Source organism: Sarcophilus harrisii, chromosome 3, assembly GCF_902635505.1.
Source record: "Sarcophilus harrisii chromosome 3, mSarHar1.11, whole genome shotgun sequence".
NCBI lineage: Eukaryota > Metazoa > Chordata > Mammalia > Dasyuromorphia > Dasyuridae > Sarcophilus > Sarcophilus harrisii.
In genome coordinates, this window is record NC_045428.1 from 528680183 (window position 1) to 528700347 (window position 20165).

Below are 20165 nucleotides of genomic sequence, written 5' to 3' on the forward strand. Positions count from 1 at the left end.
TATTTATAGGTGCATAGATCTTGCACGGGAAGAAAAGTCAGAAGCCGTCTAGTTCAGGCTCATTTTATGGATGTATAAACTGTGGTCTTGAGAAGTTAAATGTCTAGTCTAAATTCACACAGCTAGTAAGCATTCCAGGTAGAATTTGAGCTCAGGTCATTTGACACTAAAGTCAATAGTCTTGCCACTGTACCAAGATGAAATAAAAAATAATAACATGATTAGATTATTCTTCCATTTAATCCTGAGAACTCAGTAAAGAAATGAGTTAACATACTACTTAACTTGTTCCAAAATAAATAAAACTCCATTTAATAATTTCAAAAACTAGAAATTTGAATTATAGATAGATAGACAGATATGAAATGAATTTTCACTTTAGACTAACAGGTTTTCAGATAGTGTTAAAAATCACGTAAACAAAAGTTTTTATATGACCTTTTATATCTTAAAACAATTTTTCAGGACCTTCAATTGAAGGTGATTCTGAATTCCAAGTGATTAAGGAGGGTGAAACAGTAACTAAAGTGATTCATGGAGGTGAGTGTTTTAAACATGATTCAATATTTTTATTGGGCCTATTTTAGAGCCATCTTTGAAGTTCAGAATGATTTTGTTTCTGTTGCCATTTTTGAACTATTTTAAAAGAAAACTGGAATTGTTTTTATCACATGTAGCTTTGTGGATGTTTATATATACATACATACATACATATATATATACACCTTTGTCCTAGTGTACAAGTTCTTAAGGTGATCATACTCCACAGAAAGTATATAGCAAAAGAAGCTCTTTAGGTAAAGCAACTCTGTCAATGGCTATAATTGAACTAGCTTGCTAATGAAATTACTGGCTTTCATATAATGAATTGCTTTGGAAACCAAACTCAAGTTTCACTTTGTAGCTATAAATGAGGTATTCTAGACTACAAAATATAAAGATAAAGATCATAACAACAGGTAAATCTGTACCTAAATAGTACTATTTTTAAAAAGACATAATTTTCTCTAGGATTTATTCTAGAGTTCAGGATATAATCTTGTATGGTTCACTGAAACTCATCTATAGAGTCATAAGAGGTCTAGTCATCAAAAAGTAAAACTGCTGTCAGCTGTTTAGGTTCACCTTCACCACTACTCCAAATCCACAATAACATTGTTACAACTTGATGCTAAATAGATTTATATATCAAGGAGAATTCTGGTTTGGATTAAATATCCAAATGACATGTTTTCAATAAGAAATTGAAACATGTAATTGCTTTGTGGGCAGTATTCTAATAAGTACTGAGTGATTTATTACATTTTTATCTTTTTCAGAACCAATAATTAAAAAATATACCAAAATTATTGGTGGGCGACCAGTAGAAATAACTGAAAAAGAGACAACAGAAGAAAGAATTATTAAAGGTAAATTATATTCCTATATATATAGCTGACTTCTGTACTGCAGAGTGAAATATTATCACTTCAATATATTTTTGTCATCAGAAAGTAGTTCTTAGTACCAAAATATTTAGTTGAGGTAAACAAAATGCACGGGTTAATAAACACATGATGTGTGTGTATGTGTAGACCTGTGAACTCATTGATGAATGGGACTTCCTCTCCCAAAGTAAGTTTGGTAGTCCTCCAAATTTGAGTGTTAGAAAGACTTAGAAAGACCTGAAGAGATTTTACCCAAGTTCATGAAGACAATTTATAGCAGAAGTAGAATGTGATTGAACTTACACCATTCTAATTTCAAAGTCAACTCTATCTACAAACTTAGATTGCCTCTTTAAGTTAGGAAACAACAATCCAGACAGAAATTTTTTAAGTATTTCCTATTAAAACTGATTTTAAGAGCATTTTTATCTTAAACATACTGGCATTAATACAAAATGAACAGGCTTTATATTGCTTATTATTAATGAACATTTATAAGTGAATTATTGAGAGGGTATTCAATTTAGTTTTCCAGAGAAAAATCTCTCTAGTTGCATATTGAATGCTGTGCTATTTGGTATTTTTTGCACAACATGAAAAGTTTAATAAACATATTCATAAGTTTCCTAACTGTGTAGCTACTGCCTGGTCCTTGTTATTATTTTTCATTGATTCAGTCAGCAAACATATACTAAGTGCCTACTATATGCAAAGTGCAAAAACAAAAAATTCAATTATTTTTGCTTTCATTGCCATTACATCCTATTAGGGGTAAAGAACATGAATATGATCAGTAAAGCCAAAAGACTCTATAAAGAGTAAATACAAACCAATTAGGTTCCCAGAGAAAGATATCTCTGTTTACATATTGAACTATTTGTGTCATTTGGTATTTTTTAAAGGAGGATTTTAATAATCTCACATAATTTTCCTGACTGTGGTTACTCTCCAGTTTTTATTCTTATCCTGTATTGAATCAATCAGCATACATTAAAAGCCTAAAAATTTCATGAATTGAATGGATTCATCCAGATTTAAAATGTTATATTCCAATTCTCTTTCTTTTAGGACCTGAAATAAAATATACCCGGATTTCTTCTGGTAATGTTGGAGAGACAGAAGAAACTTTAAAGAAGTTTCTTCAGGAAGGTTTGTATTTTTACATTAATAAGAATCTAGGTATATCAAGATCAATTATTTTATGAAAACCTTGGAGGTTTTAATAGTTCATTATGCTGCAATTCTCTTTTTGCTTTAGGTTCCTTCCCAACTTAACAAAAGAGAACACAGATTTGTAGTTTCTAACACTTAGCAGTTGCATTGGTTTTAGTTGATTGGAAAAATAAAAAATGATATCCTGTATTTTCTTGAAGCAGAAAAATTTAGGTCTCAAAATTATTACTATTGAATTGTTAAGGAAATTGATTTCTATGTGATAATCTTGAATAAACCAATTTCTGCTATAAACATGTATCCTCTCAGAGGTCACCAAGGTCACCAAATTCATTGAAGGTGGTGATGCTCATTTGCTTGAAGATGAAGAAATCAAAAGGCTGCTTCAGGGAGGTTAGTAAATGGGTAATGACTAACCTTTTTAACAGGTACTGGTGACAAATTCTCACCAAAGATTTCCTCTCAGCTTTTTAAAGACTGAATGAGTTTTGAATTAATATTTGTTTTTATAAGCAGCTCCTGTTCTAACAGACCAATTGGTTTGCTTTGGGTGAAACAAAATGATAATGACCAAATAATGAGCAGTTTCAACAGTCTTTAAAAGGTTTCCTAGAACAAAGCTTGGGGAGTAATGAATACTTTTTTCACTTGCATAGAAAGAATCTTTCTTTTTTAATTTGAAAATTGTAAAACTGTTGAATTTTAAAATTTAAAGAGGCCTAGAGTTGTAGAATATACTCTTCAAGAAGCCTGAAATGAGTATTCATTGCTTCTAGAGCAGCAAGCATGATAAAGGATCTTTATATCCATAGAGGTAGCAAGAAGTAATGCCTTGATAACTTTCTTTTCCAAAACTACATTTTTTGAGAATGGGGATATTTATTTCTTCTAACAGTGATGTGATGATCTGTAGTTGGGGGTATAGATAATTTTTGCATATGAAATTAATCCCAATCTAAAATAATATGGAATGTTTACTGCTTGTTGCATTAAGTAGAACTGCCTGTAATATCAGTGTGAGGGGAAAAAAAGGAATTCAAGTTTCACCATAAAAGTTGTAAATAATGGTTACCTTATAGCAAGATAAATAGCCAATGTAAGTGTTTCTGATTAGGTCAGTTGTACTATTTCAATAACCTTTTTAACAATGTTTAAATGAAATCAAATTTATCCAAAAATGTTATTCTAAATTGGATTTTTTATTTAAAAAAATATTACTTTAAATTATTAAGCAATTTAAAATATGATATGCATATACATAACTTTAAATTAAAAAAAAAGAAAATCAAACCTATAAAATGGAAACAGAAATTAGCCATTGATTTAAAATTAGAAGCTGAATAAACTGATTCCCCTGGTAAAGGGAACTCTCAGATGAGAAAATTCCCTTTGCTAATACAAATCAGTACTTTTATTATAACTTAGACCCTATGCTTAAATGCATTGAAGTGTTATGTGACTAGATCAAGATCACAGCCATTTTGTTTTAGATATAAAACCTGAACTCAAATCTCTGGTTTTAAGGCAGGTTTACTATACTAGAATATGTTGTTTTTCTTATTTAAAATAACTATTTCAAACTGCTTTAAGTAATTATTTTTAGTCTTATGACTATTCTTCCCATAGAGTGAAGAGATATCTCTTTTGGATAAATTTTCCTAATACTTATCATTTGATCTCATTTATTTTCATCCTTGCCTCAAAAAGTCTGAAATAATCACTAAATTTCTGCTGATGAGCTTTGAAATACTAACTATGAATATTATTTATTAACTAGATTTTTTTTAAGCCATGTGTAATTTTAATGGAGTATTTTGGGAGTTCAGGAAAAATCATCTCCCTGAAAGGAGATCACTATACAGGACAATTTAGTCCAAATTAAATGATAATGAAAGTCTAATATTTTCAAATACAGAGAAATTTAATTATATTGCATCATTATACACCTGATAGGTATGTTGTAAAATATTATTTGAATTCCTTTTTCTTCCTTGCCATAATAGGCAGCTTTGTAGAATAGTACTGCTTTATTAAAAAAAAAAAAAGAATCAATTTGTAGTTGCATCTTGTAATGCCTTCATTCATTTAGCTTTATTAATGCTATTATTTTGTGTTTTCTAAAACATTATGATATAGTTTATTGATAGATTACTTATGAGATCTCTTATTTTTTTATTTGTTCATGTATTTGTTAGATGAATAATTTGGATGGGTTCTCTTTCCTTCCCTGTGAAAAGGTCAATGGGTTATACTAGATGATCTCTAAGATCCACTCCATATTTAGAACCTATTATTAACTGATGAATAATATGGCATCTATGATTATAGCATACTTTAAACATGTTATCTCATTGGAATTTAAAACTTCTGATCATTTCTCTTAAGTTTTCCATACTCATGCAGCATCCATCAGCATGTTTAGCCAAGGCAAGATGTATATATGAAATTTTAAATGCTTCTTTACTAATGATAATGTTCTACTTATGTCCAATAAATGGTATCCTTTCCTTGAGGGTCTGGCTGACTTGTCACCAAAATGAACTTGTCTTGTATTTCCAAAAGCCTTAATTTTCTATTACTCTACTCAGTACATTCTCAAACATAAACACTTTTCTAGTCTCTTTTTCACTTGTACTGCAAAGTATTAAAATATTTAACCTGCTGACATGTCAGGGGATTAATTTTCTGATCATTCAGCCCATCATCATTGCACTATGACATCTATAATACTTTTTTTAGTTTTTTGAGAGAGACATACTTATGAGATAATTGAACAAATTAAGACTATAAGATTTGGGCTTTTATTTACTTATTTATTTATTTTGCTGAGGCAATTGGGATCAACTGACTTGTCCAGGGTCACACAGCTTGAACGTACAAAGTGTCTCTGGGCAAATTTGAACTCAGGTTCCCCTAACTTCAGGGATGGTGCTCTATCCACTGTGCCATCTACCTGACCCAAGATTTACCTCTTGGTAAAAACTAATTCCATGCAAAGCTAATGGATACCTTTATGCCTTTAGTCATAATTGCCTGCTATATTCTGAATTAGTGTTGTGTTTAAACCTATAAAGTTTGATTACCAAAGAGCATATCCTTTTCTTTTATGTAATGATATCTCACAAGCATACTTGCCTCTAAAATGTCCCCATCACCCAAGGAAATGCTCTCTCCAAATTGAAAATGAATTATGCAACTCTGATCACTTGTGTCTAATGCTTATCTTAGTTGGAACTCTGTACAACAGTTCACAAAAGTAATTGAGAGTGAACCACAGATTATCAAAATAGAAATCAAGAAAGAGCTTTAAGCATATTAGTTTGTCTCTGCCCCTAACAGCCCTGATATTCTTATGTTCAATTGACATCAATGAGTTTGGGGTTTAAAATGTCATCAGTACCTTCCGAAACCATTAATCAATCAGTACTTCAAGCATCATTTTCTTTTTCTTGGAAAAAGGAAGCTTTCAAAGAAACAGATTGCATTCAGCCCTCAAAAACTTGGTAGATGCTTTTAGGTAGAACAGAAAACAATTTACTGATAAATTACTCCAGCCTTAGCTAGAATATTCATCTCCATCACCTTGACATGGTTAGACTTTCCAGAATTGTTACTCTATGAGGAGAGCTTTTGAGAATTCAGTTATTCTCATGCCTTGATGAACTACAGCATAAAAATTTAATGGAGGTTGTCCACACATGGAGTAAAAGATGGTCTCTATTCAGTTTAGGATCTTCCAAATGTGAATGCTTCAAACAAAAATACATTGTAGTTATGAGCATCCAGATAATTTATTCAATATCCACACAGTTTGCATCTACAAATATGGTCAAGCATAATGATATTTATTATTGAATGGCAGAGAACATTTTCAAATTTATTAATAATATTTAAAGTGATATTATATCTTTAAGAACAATTACTTCCATATTTTCCCATTATTAAATTTCCAAATCATTAATAACTCACTGAAACTTTATTAATTTGGGCCTCATGCATTCTTCAATTGTTAACATTGAATTTGGAGATGGAGTTGGGATGAATAAATTCCCTTTTATACATATTTATTTTAAAAAATGTTTAGCAAACAAAAAGATAATATGTAATAAAGGCTGAAAAACTGGCTTTGAAAACAGAAAAACCCACATTGAAGTCCTATCTATGTCGTTTATTGGTTATGTGATCATGGCCAAGTCACTTGTGCTGTAGACAATTCATTAAGACTGTAAATTGCAAAGTGCCAACCTGCATTGATAGAAAGCATTCCCTCATAAGGGAATTACTAACACCAGTGAAATCACAGGCTCAATACTTATCCTGATTTCCATAGCAAACTTAATGGATAAAAGTTGCAGAGAAAATGTTTAAACTACTTATGGCAACAAATTATTTTCCAACACTCTAAACACATGAGTTTAGTAATCATTTTCTGTTATTAAAAGTAGGTCATCTCTTCTTTGGCAAGGCTTTGTTAGCCATGAGTTAGTGTTATTGAGTAGTGTTATGTGATTGAGAACTATGCCATTGTAGTCCAACCTACTCATTTTACAGAGGAAAAAAAATGAGGCCCAGAAAAATGAATTGTTTTGACCAATGTCATATAATTCATAAGTGACAGATATTGGATTGGAAACTAGACCCTCTACTAAACTTTTAAATCAAGAGTTGGAATATATAGCCTTAAAAAAAAAAAAAAAAAAAAAAAAAAAAAAAAAACTTTAGGTAAATCTATAATCCCGAAACTTTCAATATAATGTCCTTACCATTGTACTATATGTTTCACAAATATAAACAATGCATTTATTTGGGGAAACTTCTATAAGCCAAATGCAAAATCAAAGATGTTTAGAGCTTGAAGAAAGCTTGAAGAACCTTAATTTGAATCCGCTTGTCTTTTGGATGAGACTTAGAAGTAGTAAGCATTTTTAAAACCCCTTAGTTTTAGTCTAAATTATTGAGTTTTCACTGTATTTCTGCAATTTATTTTAATGTTATGATTATGTATGGCACATTATTCATACTTAAACTGAAGACATTTGGAATACTACTGTGTATGACAGGAAACAATTCATCCAAACTATATAATTGTTCTATTTCTGTAGCTCTATGAGAAAATCCACAAATGGTTCTTAGTGAATACCACAAACTCTTTTAATCATGTTATTTTAAAAACTGGGAAAAAACAAAGCAGATTAAGAAGTTTTTATTTGGTCATTTTGCTATAGACAGATTGTAAAAGACAATTTTTTTGTGATTTTTCTAGGGAATGAACTAGTGTAGGAAGTACTGTTAGTGTAGAAACTGATTTTTCTCTTTTGATCCACACTCACAGAAATATTGGTTTTAAAAAAAAAAAAAAAAGACTGAAAAAGCCCATTTATTGGTGCCCAAAAGCTGTGTTCCACCTTGATAGTGCCTGCATATTTAAAGATATCAAGAAAATTAATATGAAGAGGGCAGCCAGAAATATTTCAGAAAGAAAAAAAAATACAGCATATAAACATACTCCAAAATAAATTGCTTCTAAACTAAATAGCACAAAATCACAGAATTAGAGGGGGAAGAAACCTCTGTGGCCTTCTAGTATAAACTTTATACCAAAGGAATCCAAACTTATTGTACTTGACAAGTGGTCACCAGCTTTGTTTGAACACCTCCAAGAAGGAAAAACTACCACCACTTTAAACAAACTCATTCCTCTTTTGGACAGCTCTTTATTGCTAAGAAATTTTCCCTGACATTGTCTCATTTGACCTTCATCTAACATCTATTTATTGCTCCTGATTCACCCTAAGTACAAACAAAATAAGTCTGTGTAATGGGCTAAAACTGAGTTGATGCACTAAAAATCCAAGCACTTAAGGCTAATTACCAATTGAATAATACTTTATTAGCATATGCTTGGAGAAAGAAAGGCCCTGTCCACCACTCTGTGCAGGTCTGATCTGTTGTATAGGAGATTGGGTGGAGAATTTAGACAATGCAATGAGAAAAGCCAGAGTTACTCCTGGTGGATTCATGTTGGGATTCCTCTCACTTTGTATCAGCTCTAGCTGATTCTAAAGTATCCAGGGTGCTAATGCGGTTATCACAGGTATGTTCCTTTGTTCCCATGAAAGCCTTTCTTAAATTCTATGCATCAAGAACTATGCTAGGCATTGAGATTACAAAAAAGGCAAAAACATAATTCTTTCCTTCTAGGAACTCATAGTCAAATGGGGAAGACCACATTCAAATAACTGGATTCATATAGGACTTCTAGAGCATGGATTCTTAACTTGATATCGATTACCTTCCAAGAAGACCATGGGTTAATTTCAGGGTGTCCATAAATATGGATAAGCAACCAAATAACTTCTCTATAGTTTTTTTTTTTTACTAATATCTCAGTAAAAATTTAACTTTTCCTTATTTATTTCTATTTTATCTATTTCCAATACCTTCCCTCCATTAATGATTTCCTATGCATCCTGTGACTGTTTATACAAAGTTGCTTCTTGTCATCTTCCCCATTACACTTTCTTTTTCCTTTCATTTTATCCCCATTGCTTAACTCATGTCTGATATTTAGCAGATGTTTAGTAAATTATTATTGACTAATTGACTATAATACTATTCTGAAAAAAGGGGTTCATAGGCTTCACCATACAATGCAAAGAGTTTATGACCTGAAAAAAAACTTAAGAACTTTTGAGTTAAGGCTTGTTACTTATATAATTTCTCAGAGGCAGGGTCATGTCTATGCCATAGTGAAAGAGCAGACAGGACCCAGCAGAACCAAATTAACAAAAATACAATAATATTCGGTGGGAAGAAACTGCCCTATTGATTTCAAAAAGTGCGCTTGGACATAGAGACATAGAGTTGCTTATTTATTTTTTAGTTCTCCTATTTTTCTACTTTTGGAAATTTCCAGTTAATCCTCAGTCATTGTTACACAACTTTTAGATTTATTATCACAATTAGAAATATTACAGAGATTCAAAGAGATCCATTATATTAGCCCTGGAAGATATTTTATTTATGAGAAATTTTAAGGAATAACTCTGTGATAATTTACTTCTACTAAATATTGTATAACATTCTGCAGTTATCTCTTTGCAATATGAATCAATATCATCTATAGAAGAAGATAGGGAGGGATTCATATTATGTATTAGTTCTTGGGATATCATGGTGTATTCTAAATCATGTAATGGAACATTGTGTAATACACATAATGGACTTTTTTTTTTAATTTGTGAATTAATAGTTTCTTTTTGTGGAGAAAAATTTCTTTGTTTTAGGTATTCAGATTAACAAATTAACCACTGTAAAAGCTACTATCATGATAATATAATGTCTATTTCCAAAGATTTGCATATGCTTATTTAACTAGATATTCCACTTTTCATCCAAACACTATTTTGGAGTATATGTAACTATTGTTATTTTTTCTAGACCGACCAATGAAGAAAGTACCAGCTAACAAAAGGACACAAGGTAGAACACATTAAAATTATTTATATTCTTTCCCAAAAAAAGGTTTGTATTTTTTAAGAAATCTGGTACTGAATGTATAATAAACTTTTTTATTTAATTGTGAGTAGTGAAAAAAGAGGAAGGTTCAGGTAGTCTACTGTTAGTCTTTAAAATAGCAGAATTAGCACATATCTTGAAAATAGGGACATTGAAGTAGAAATCTAATGTGAAATGAAAAATAATGTTAATTGTTTTCTATAAAAGTATCAAGGGGAGAAAAATATAAATATCTAAGGAAAAGCAATTGGGTATCCATTAACAGATGACTGTATCTGGTCACTGGCCCATTCTTCATTTATTGAGTTCAGATATCAATTTATAAATTTAAAGAAGAGATAGCAAAGCAAATGTAACTTTATGGTAAGTCTTTAGAAATCTTGGAACAAAGACAAACCACATAGGTCAGTTTCAGATGCTTAGATATTAGTGTTCAATATATACTAACAATGATGAGTCATAATGCTGTGCAAATGTAAAGGCAAAGATTTTATTGTAACTATTCATAAATATCAAGATATATTTAAGACAAATATTCTATAATTGCCTCCTAATCATATAAGAAATGTACATTTTTTTTAGATTCTCCTTTTCAGCAAACTTGCCTTTTCATTGCTTCAGAAATATTAACACTGAAAAGGCAAGAGATCAGATTTGGAAAGGATGAAATAAAAAGGTGAAGGGGAGAGAAACAATGTAATATAATTTTTAAATTTCTAAGATCTACTCAAGTCCTCCCGAAATGTAATGTTTATTGTTCAAGATTAGTATGCCTCGCCTAGAAACTGACCCTTTCTATGCATATAAAAGATCAAATAAAATGTATGTTGGAGAGCCTTTGTCTTAACAAAGAATTTATCATAGAATTATTTTTTTTTTGTTTTGTTTTGCTGAGGCAATTGAGGTTAAGTGACTTTCCTAGGGTTAAAAAACTAGGAAGTATTAAGTGTCTGAGGCCATATAGAATTATTTTTAATCACCAGCTTCTACAATATAAATGAATCAAATTACTAAGAAAAATGTATATGAAACATTAATAAAAACAAAGCTGTCATATGAATAAATTTCATTCATTTACTCTGAATATTAATATGACATCCCCTACAACACACATCTTGATGGTCTCTCCTGTGAAAATGATTTCCTCCCACCTCTGAATTATTGGTTACTAATTGGCTTTCATATCCTTGAAGTTAACTTACTTGTACAGATTTACAAGGTACCTTTCATTTCCCTCATCCAGGAACAAGAAGAAGGTCAAGAGAAGGCCGTCCTCAGTGATACTCCAGAAAACAGACCTCGTACAACTATAAATCAACAGTTGAATCTTTGAAGAAAAAATTGTGAAAGCCACTTTGATTTTGGAAACCTTTACAACTGAACCATGAGCCCATTGCAGAAAAAGCAGGGAACAATCCAGAATGTAAATTTTGCTATTTCTTGTAAATGAGAAATATAAATGAAATTAGATTTTTTAAAAAGAAAATGAATGAATAGATGTGTTTGTAGAAGGATATGGATAGTGAAAAGGAAATGAGTTGTATGTGTTTTGCACATAAAGCTCAGCAGAGTCCATTGCATCTTCAAACTCAAAACAATTTTTGTCAGGTTTTAATGCCAAAAGCATTCATCATAGTGGATAAATGCCAATGCTCCCATCATGTTCTTTTATTTCATGAAAATCTGGGTGACTAAATTTTACCACTTCAGGTGAAGCTTCAAAAATTCATTTCCAAAAGTGAAAATGTTGGCAAGATACCACACAAAATAAGTATTTGCAACATGAAGTCAATTCAATTCAATGTAGATCTTAAAATCTTGAAATGGTATCCCTTTAAGAAGCTTTAGTCATAAATTACATCTAAGGGAGACATGGAATGCACACAAACTTTTACCTCTGCATGGGTAATTAAATTGCAAAAAAAAAAAAAAAAATGGGTGCTTGATATGGAAACTTATATCAAAAATGCTTTGCTCATTTCTGATACTAATGTGGAGTTATTTGTAAATGATGTCATTTTTATAACTTGTTTTGTATTCATGAACTGTTTGTCATTTGCTTCTTGCAATATATATGTATATTTTTAATCTTAAATGTTTCAATACAGCCATTTGTCAAGTCCAAAAGAAGTTACTTCAAAATGTGTAAAATGTGCTTCATGTTACAAGCATGTTATAAAGCAAAATGTGCTTTGAAGTTACAAGGATTTAATTTAATAGGTGGTTTGGGGTTGGGAACATGACTTTATACCTCTTTTGAAGCAAATATTCATTAAAGGAAATTTACTAAATTCAGTGTCCCATGTATTGACAAGGTAATGATTAGAATAGAGAAATGAAAAGAGTAGGTTAAGGTTGCCCAGATGTTCTCAACCTTCAAGCATAACTATGGATAGAAAGTTACATGCTATGTTGGAAAGTTCAATAGAGTAAAAATTAAGAGAACTGGAATAAGTCATTTCATTTATCTATACTTCACCTTTCTCATCATTAAAATGATGGAGCTTTATAGATGATCTTAAATGTTCCTTCCAGCTTTAAAAAGTTATGAATCATTTTACATAAATTATAATAAGATAGCTTGAAAAAATATCAAATCACCAAATAAATATAAAATCATATATAAAAACATGCTACTTTGTAATGTTTTTTTAAAATATCTTTTAAATCTTTCAGAGATATTGTCTGTCCATGTAGGGATGCAAGTAGGTTAACTTTGTTAAACATTGTACTATTGTTTTTCTTTTCTTTCTTATATACTTTTTTTGTGCTTCTCTTGTGTCTTATATTTGAAGATTGAATTTTCTGTTCAGCTCTGGTCTTTTCATCAGGAAAGTCTGAATATCCTCTATTTCATTGAATATTCATCTTTTCCCCTTAAAGATGATTCTCAATTTTGCTAGATAGTTGCTCTCGGTTGTAAGCAAGCTTCTTTGCATTCTAAAATTTCAAATTCCAAGTTCTTCAATCCTTTAAGTAGAAGCTGCTAAATCCTATGCAATAATGCTTTTGGCTCCCCAACATTTATATTGTTTCTTTATGAGTACTTGTGCTATTTTGTCTTTGATCTGTTAGTTCTGGAATTTAGTAGCAATATTCCTTAGAATTTTTCTTTACCCTCTGCTTGAAGCTTATAAGGTAGTTTTCCTTGATAATTTCTTGAAAGATGATATCCAGGCTCTTTTTGTTGTTGTCATGACTTTCAGGTAGTCCAATAATTTTTAAATTATCTCTACAGGAACTATTTTTTTCAAGTCAGTTGTTTTTTCAATGAGGTATTTTCTTCTGCTTTTTTATTCTTTTGATTGTGTTTGATTGATTTTTGATATGTTATAGAACCATTAGCTTCCATTTATCCAGTCCTAATTTTTAACACATTATTTTTTTTTTCAGTTAGCTTTTATACTTCCTTTTCCATTTGGCCAATTCTACTTTTCAAGGAGTTGTTTTCTTCAGTCAACTTCTGCGCTTCTTTTCCCAAGCTGTTAACTCTTTGTGATTTCATATAAATTTAATTTCTTTTCCCAATTTTTCTTCTATCTCTATTATTTAATTTTTTTAATGGCATTCCTATGGGACAGAAATATGTACAACCAATTTGTATCTGATAGAACAAAGAACTATTCTTTTCTACCACTTCCTATTTCCTGATCTTCACTCTACCCTTACATTGCCAGATATTTTCACACATCTATTCAAGGTAAAAACTATAAGGGAATTAAAGTTTTAGATCCTATATTTTATATGAAAATAAGTATTGATCACATAAAATGGAAAATAAACCACTGATTACAAAGAAGATACAAAGAAACTTTTGACTTTCTGAACCAGGGCTTAAGATCAGGAATAAATATTTCAATGAAAGAAAAAATTAATTAATCAATTAATGGAAAAAATCTATCACTTATAATGTCCTAACCATTGTGTTAAACTATAGAGATACAAATACAAAAGTAAGACTTTCCCTGTCCTCTAAGTGCTTACACCCTAATAAGACAGACAACATATATAGGTGGGGCGAAACCAAAAATATCCTTATATTTTGGCCTGGAAAGTCATAGGTTTGGTGAGTAGAGCCATAGAAGAATTCTTCTATGAATTGACTAAAACTCCCTTTCCAGAAGCAATAGTAACATTAATGTGATTACAGTTTCCATAGCATGGAAATCCAGTGTATAACCACTGAAGCAAGATGGATGGTAAGAAATAATCCAAAACTTTTAGGCTGGCAAGATAGGTGTGTTAACCTCCCCTTTGATTTCAACTACCAGGTGAAATATTTCCCCAGATTAAAATACTTGCTTTGACATCAATATTTGCCATAAGATATAGTTATCCAGACCTGAACACAGTATTCCCAATAAAGTTATCCCAAAGAAGAATAATGTAATTGCATTTCCCCTCTGGTCTTGAAAATTTTTCTTTACTTCATTCAGTTACAAATGGCTTTACTGGTTGTAATGTCATATTGTCACCTCCAATTGACCTTAAGGTCCATTAAACTCAGTTCAGTTCAATGAAAAATTATTAAACAAAGAGCTACATAAGGACTTTGTGATTCAAAGACAAAAGTTAGACAGTTCCTATCCTAAAAGAGCTATACTTTAATGAAGAGACATGAAATGTATATAGATAAGTATATATGCATATACAATAAATAAAATAATTTCTTGAGAGAAAAAGTATTATAACATTTGGAAAGATCAAGAAGTACCTTATGGAGTGCTTGTGCTGGTGAACATTCTTGTTTTTGTTTTCAGACAAATATTAAATAATTCCCATCTTCCTGTAGGTAGATTTCTCTCTTTCTGAATGTATTCACATTTTTGCACTTAGAAAAATCCTAGTGCATAGTAACATAATAAATAATTCTTGAGTTGGTTTGATCCACCCAAACCAGACAAATGACACAAGATCAAAATTAAAGAAAAGGGATCCATATGCACAAAAGAAAATTTGTAGTGGCAGTCTTCATTGTAGCAAAAAATGGAAACAAAGTAGGTACCCACAAACTGAGAATTATACAAATGACATAATAAAATTTTTCCCCTTAACAAATTAAGAGAAGGTTGGAGGAAAAGAAACTATGAATATTTTTTTATAAACTGATGCAAAGTGAAATAAAATTCAAGACTATATATATATATATATATATATAAATTCCCATATATTATTAAACATTCAAATATAGCAATATATACACATAGTAAATATATACATTACATATACATATATGTTTGCAGACATATACATGCACATATGCCATTAAACAATGTTAAGAGGTACTCAGAACTTGTTTTTTTTTTTTTTTGAATTGCTATATTTTCCAGAACTCCGAACACAGGTTATGTAGGAGGTTCTGAATGCAAAAGGAAAAAGATTCTTCCTCCTACACATACATATCAGCTAATATAATTTGATGTTTGCAGTCCAAACTGGAATCACTGTATACCCTTGGAAGTCAAGACAGTGACCTGTCACTTTGAACCAGGAGGAGAAATTGCTTTTGCAGTTTGTGCCCTTGCAGATAAGCACAACACCCTACCTTCATAGTCTAGCAGTTCCCAAGGGAAAAGAATGGGGCTTTTGCCATCACCTTGCTCTTCCCCTTGGGGAGAGGTTTTGTCCTTTTTTTACCTGTATTGAATGTTTTCCTCTTCCATTCCATACTTCTCTAGGTGGAGATTTCTGTTTTCTCTTTTTCCTTTGTTGCACTCTCTTAAATATGCAAAATTCTGTAAAGATTATGAACTCTTAGGATTCCACATGCACATTCATGCCTCTTGTAATAGACCTACTTTTCACATGAGTTTTGTGGGCTTGTAATTGCCTGCTGACAATATTAGAAAGAAAGATATATGCATGTACATAGTATTCATATTATAAACATACATAGAATGTATACATATACATAGCATAGATGAATAGAGTATATTTATATATTGCGTATATATGTACATATATATATATACACACACACACAATATGAGTATACATATAAATGTGTACTGTATTATATACATTTGTGTCATGTCAACAATTTCATAGTCCTGCTCAGTTCACTAAGAATCAGTTCATATAAGTTTCTCCAGACCTCTCTAAAATCAACCTGCTGATCATTTCTTACAGAACAAAATTCCGTAACATTCATATATCGTAACTTATTCAGTCATTCTCCAACTGATGGGCATCTTCTCAGTTTCCAGTTTCTTACCACTAAAAAAAGGGCTGCAAACATTTTTCACATGTGACTCTCTTTCCCTCCTTTGAGATCTCTCTAGGATATGAGTCTAGTAGAAACACTGCTGAATCAAAGGGTATGCACAGTTTGTTAGTATTTTGAGCATAGTTCAAAATTGCTCTCCAGAATGGCTGGATTCATTCACAATTCTACCAACAACATATTAGTGTCCCAGTTTTCCCACATTCATACATCTTTCTAGAGACCTAACCACAATTAAGAGTAATTTCTGCCCTGGAACTTTGAGAAGTGTCCTTGGTGCCCTGTGGCTCTAAGTTCTAGTGTGCTGAAGCAACAGTGCTAGTAAAGAGATCACCTTTGAACTGATTTATACAGAAGTTGCCACCACCACCCATGCCCACTTCTGGTTTGCTGGTTTCCCCAAGGCCCTTTCATCCTACTGATAAACTTTTCCTACTAACCTTTGAAGATATCTTTGATGTCCCTGGGCTATTGCTGCTGATGATTCAGAGGCCGAAGGCCCATGCCTTCTTTGTTGGTACCTGGGCCAGTAATGGGGCCAGGGTTGGAGCCAGCCCGGGGTTGGATCTGTACTGGCAGGGCCTGAACAGTACCTACATGCTGGTCTCCCATTCTGATGCCACAGATCTTTCTAGATGACTTACTAAGTTGTCTTCAGTTGGAAAATGCTCCACTTTGTTTTTCTGTATGTTCTGATCCTGCAAAAAAAGTTGTTTAGAGACATTATTTAAAGGAATTAGGAGTATTTTGGGGAAAAGCAAGGTGCATCCCTACTTTTAATCCCATAATCTTGGCTCTGCCTCCTGGAAGAATGAAAAAATGAAAAGAATGTGACACATCTCATAAAAAAATCCAGATCGCCTGATCTGGAGAAAAGGTTAAGAAAAGAAGACATAAAAATAATCAGACTACCTAAAACATAATAAAAAAGTCTTGATACAATAATACAAGAAATAATTAAAGATCATCTTGAAATGTTAGAGCAAAAGAAGAAAGTAGAAATAGAAAAAAATCCACTGATCACCACTTGAAAGAGATCTTACAAGGAAAACTTACAGGAACATCAAAGAAAAATTTCAAAATTCCCAATTCAAAAAGAAAATATAACAAGCAACAAGGAAAAAAAAACCTCAATTCAAATATAGTCACTATTAGAATCACACAAGATCTAGCCACAAATACATTAAAAGGTCATAGGTTTTTGAATACTATATGTCAAAGAGCAATAGAACTACTGTTGCAACCAAAATATTATACATAACAAAGTTAAGCATAAACCTGAATAAAAAAATGGATATTCAATGAATTACCAGATTTTCAGGATTTTGTTGCAAAACACCAACTTAATAGAAAATTTGACATATAAAATCCAACAGAAATAGAAGGTAAACATCAAAGACTAATTTCAAAGTATTCTGTAAGTACAAAGTATTTGTGTATTATATGTGGAAATGTGAACCGTGACCAAGAGCTTTCCAGGTCTCCAATTCAGTTTTATTTTTTGAAATTTTTATGTAGCTATATAGATTTTGTTGTCTTCTAAGTTTATGTTTTGCTCTTTCATGTCATTATTGTGACTTTCTATGGTTTCAGGTAATTTTTTTGTTGGTTGTTAATTTCCCCTGCTTTTCTCTTGATTTGTTAACTTTATATTAAGGATAGGCTCTGTTTCTGGGGTGGACAGATCATTGTCCCAAGTTTCAAATTTTTATGCTGCTCTTTTTAGAGCTAGCAAGCTCTTAGTTCTTCCAAGGAGGTATGGTTTTAATACACAATTGCTGGAAAAAAAAAACAAAGAAACAATCAAAAATGAAATTTACAAAATTGAAAAGACCAAAAGAAGGAATATTAGAAGAAACTTCCCCCATTTTTTGGAGAGGTGGAGAATATATAACTTAGAGAGTTTGAGATAAAATATCCATTTTTTTCCATTTATTGGTTAGTTTTGATAAATTCTGTTTTTCTTTTTTTAAAATCTTTTAATGAAGGATGTTTTTCTGTAAGAGGGAGTGAGATGGGAACAGTTACAGAATGGAATCTAGAAAATGTAAAAGCAAAAGATATTGACAAAATAATAATTTAAAAACAAACAATACAAAATAGATGCTTGCAGTTTCATGTACAATCTATTTTAATTTTGTTTATGCATGGAAAGTTGTGTTTACTGATGTCAATCAAATTGATAATTTTAGACAATTAAAATTGCCTTCAGACCATAAGCACTCTTGGAGTTATACTGAATAAGTTCCACATCCATCTAACTCAACTACTAGCCTCCCCCTCTCTTTTCATCAAGAATAACTTGAGAAATTTGTCAAATTTACATTCACACCTTCATTCTCAGTTACTTAAAGTTACAAATAATAAATATATATTCCCATTTTCTCTCTTCCCCCCAATTGTTGGCATTGACTCCTAGAGTTCCAAATAAGTGGATAGGATCAAGTTTTATTGTCTATCAAAACATTTCCTAAACTGTTGCATTATTCACAGCAGACTGTTCAGTTTTTGATCCCTACATGGTTGCCCAGCAACCATACCCACAGGTCTTCAAGGGTTGCCAGGGGCATCTGTAGACATTAATCCAAGTCAAGGAAAATCTTTCTTCTTAGACTTTAATCCTAGTCAAGGACAAACTTTCTTCCAAGGTATATTGCTTTATCGTTTATTGTTAATACTCTTGAAATTTGTAGAAAGGAAGGTCCCTGGTGTTTTTTCTGGTTTTACCAGAGATGCAATTATCCACATGTTACTCCTTCTGTGAATCAAAAACAGAGTGAAAACCTCTTCTCACCAAAACCATTCTCCATCTAGCCAATGGTTTCACATGAGCATGCCCAATGAACAGAACAATTTTGCTCGCCATTTTCAAAAAGAGTCCCTGTCACCAATTTTAGGTTCAAAAATGTGTCCACAAAATTTTATATTCTTTTTCCTTTAACCCCTGGAAGGCCTTTCTAGCACCAGGACTACTTCCCATTTGTTCACAAGGTGGTTTAAAAAAATACAACCTCAAATTTTTCCTTACTGTCTCTTAGATACCAAGAAACCTCTTTTTAACCAGGATACAACTTTCTTTTCTTTTTTTTAAATAACTTTTTTATTGACAGAACCCATGCCAGGGTAATTTTTTACAACATTATCCCTTGCACTCACTTCTGTTCCGATTTTTCCCCTCCCTCTCTCCACCCCCTCCCCTAGATAGTAAGCAGTCCTATACATGTTAAATAGGTTACAGTAGATCTTAGATACAATATGTGTGTGCAGAATTGAACAGTTCTCTTGTTGCTCAGGGAGAATTGGATTTAGAAGGTATAAATAACCTGGGAAGAAAAACAAAAATGCAAGCAGTTTACATTCATTTCCTAGTATTCTTTCTTTGGGTGTAGCTGCTTCTGTCCATCCTTGATCAATTGAAACTGAGTTAGATCTTCTCTTTGTTGAAGAAATCCACTTTCATCAGAATACATCCTCATACAGTATCGTTGTTGAGGTATATAATGATCTCCTGGCTCTGCTCATTTCACTTAGCATCAGTTCATGTAAGTCTCACCAATCCTCTCTGTATTCATCCTGCTGATCATTTCTTACAGAACAATAATATTCCATAACATTCATATACCACAATTTGCTCAACCATTCTCCAATTGATGGGCACAGGATACAACTTTCTTAATATATAATCGTTTGTTAGGTACTCACTAAGTGCCAGACATTGTGATATATCCCTGGGATGCAAAGCAGAAGTGAAACAATAACTACCTACAGGTTCTTACATTCTCTCAGTCTAGACCATATGTGTGTCTCTTGTGTGTGTATAAATA

General features: G+C 31.7%; 1 protein-coding gene across 4 annotated transcripts in view; it reads left to right on the forward strand.

Moving 5' to 3' along the window:
- The window catches only part of POSTN (periostin), a 44083-nt gene extending 31674 nt beyond the window's left edge, over nucleotides 1-12409 (forward strand). For 2 of the 4 annotated variants that reach the window (XM_003764529.3, XM_003764530.3), the window contains 6 exons: nucleotides 466-540; nucleotides 1320-1409; nucleotides 2496-2576; nucleotides 2910-2993; nucleotides 10041-10082; nucleotides 11362-12409. In XM_003764529.3, the coding sequence (XP_003764577.1) occupies nucleotides 466-540; nucleotides 1320-1409; nucleotides 2496-2576; nucleotides 2910-2993; nucleotides 10041-10082; nucleotides 11362-11399 (410 nt within the window). In that variant the 3' untranslated portion in view covers nucleotides 11400-12409. The remainder of the gene's footprint in view (nucleotides 1-465; nucleotides 541-1319; nucleotides 1410-2495; nucleotides 2577-2909; nucleotides 2994-10040; nucleotides 10083-11361) is intronic. The other 2 variants (XM_012545252.2, XM_003764531.3) reach the window with 1 other exon arrangement.
- The last annotated feature ends 7756 nt before the right edge of the window (nucleotides 12410-20165 follow it).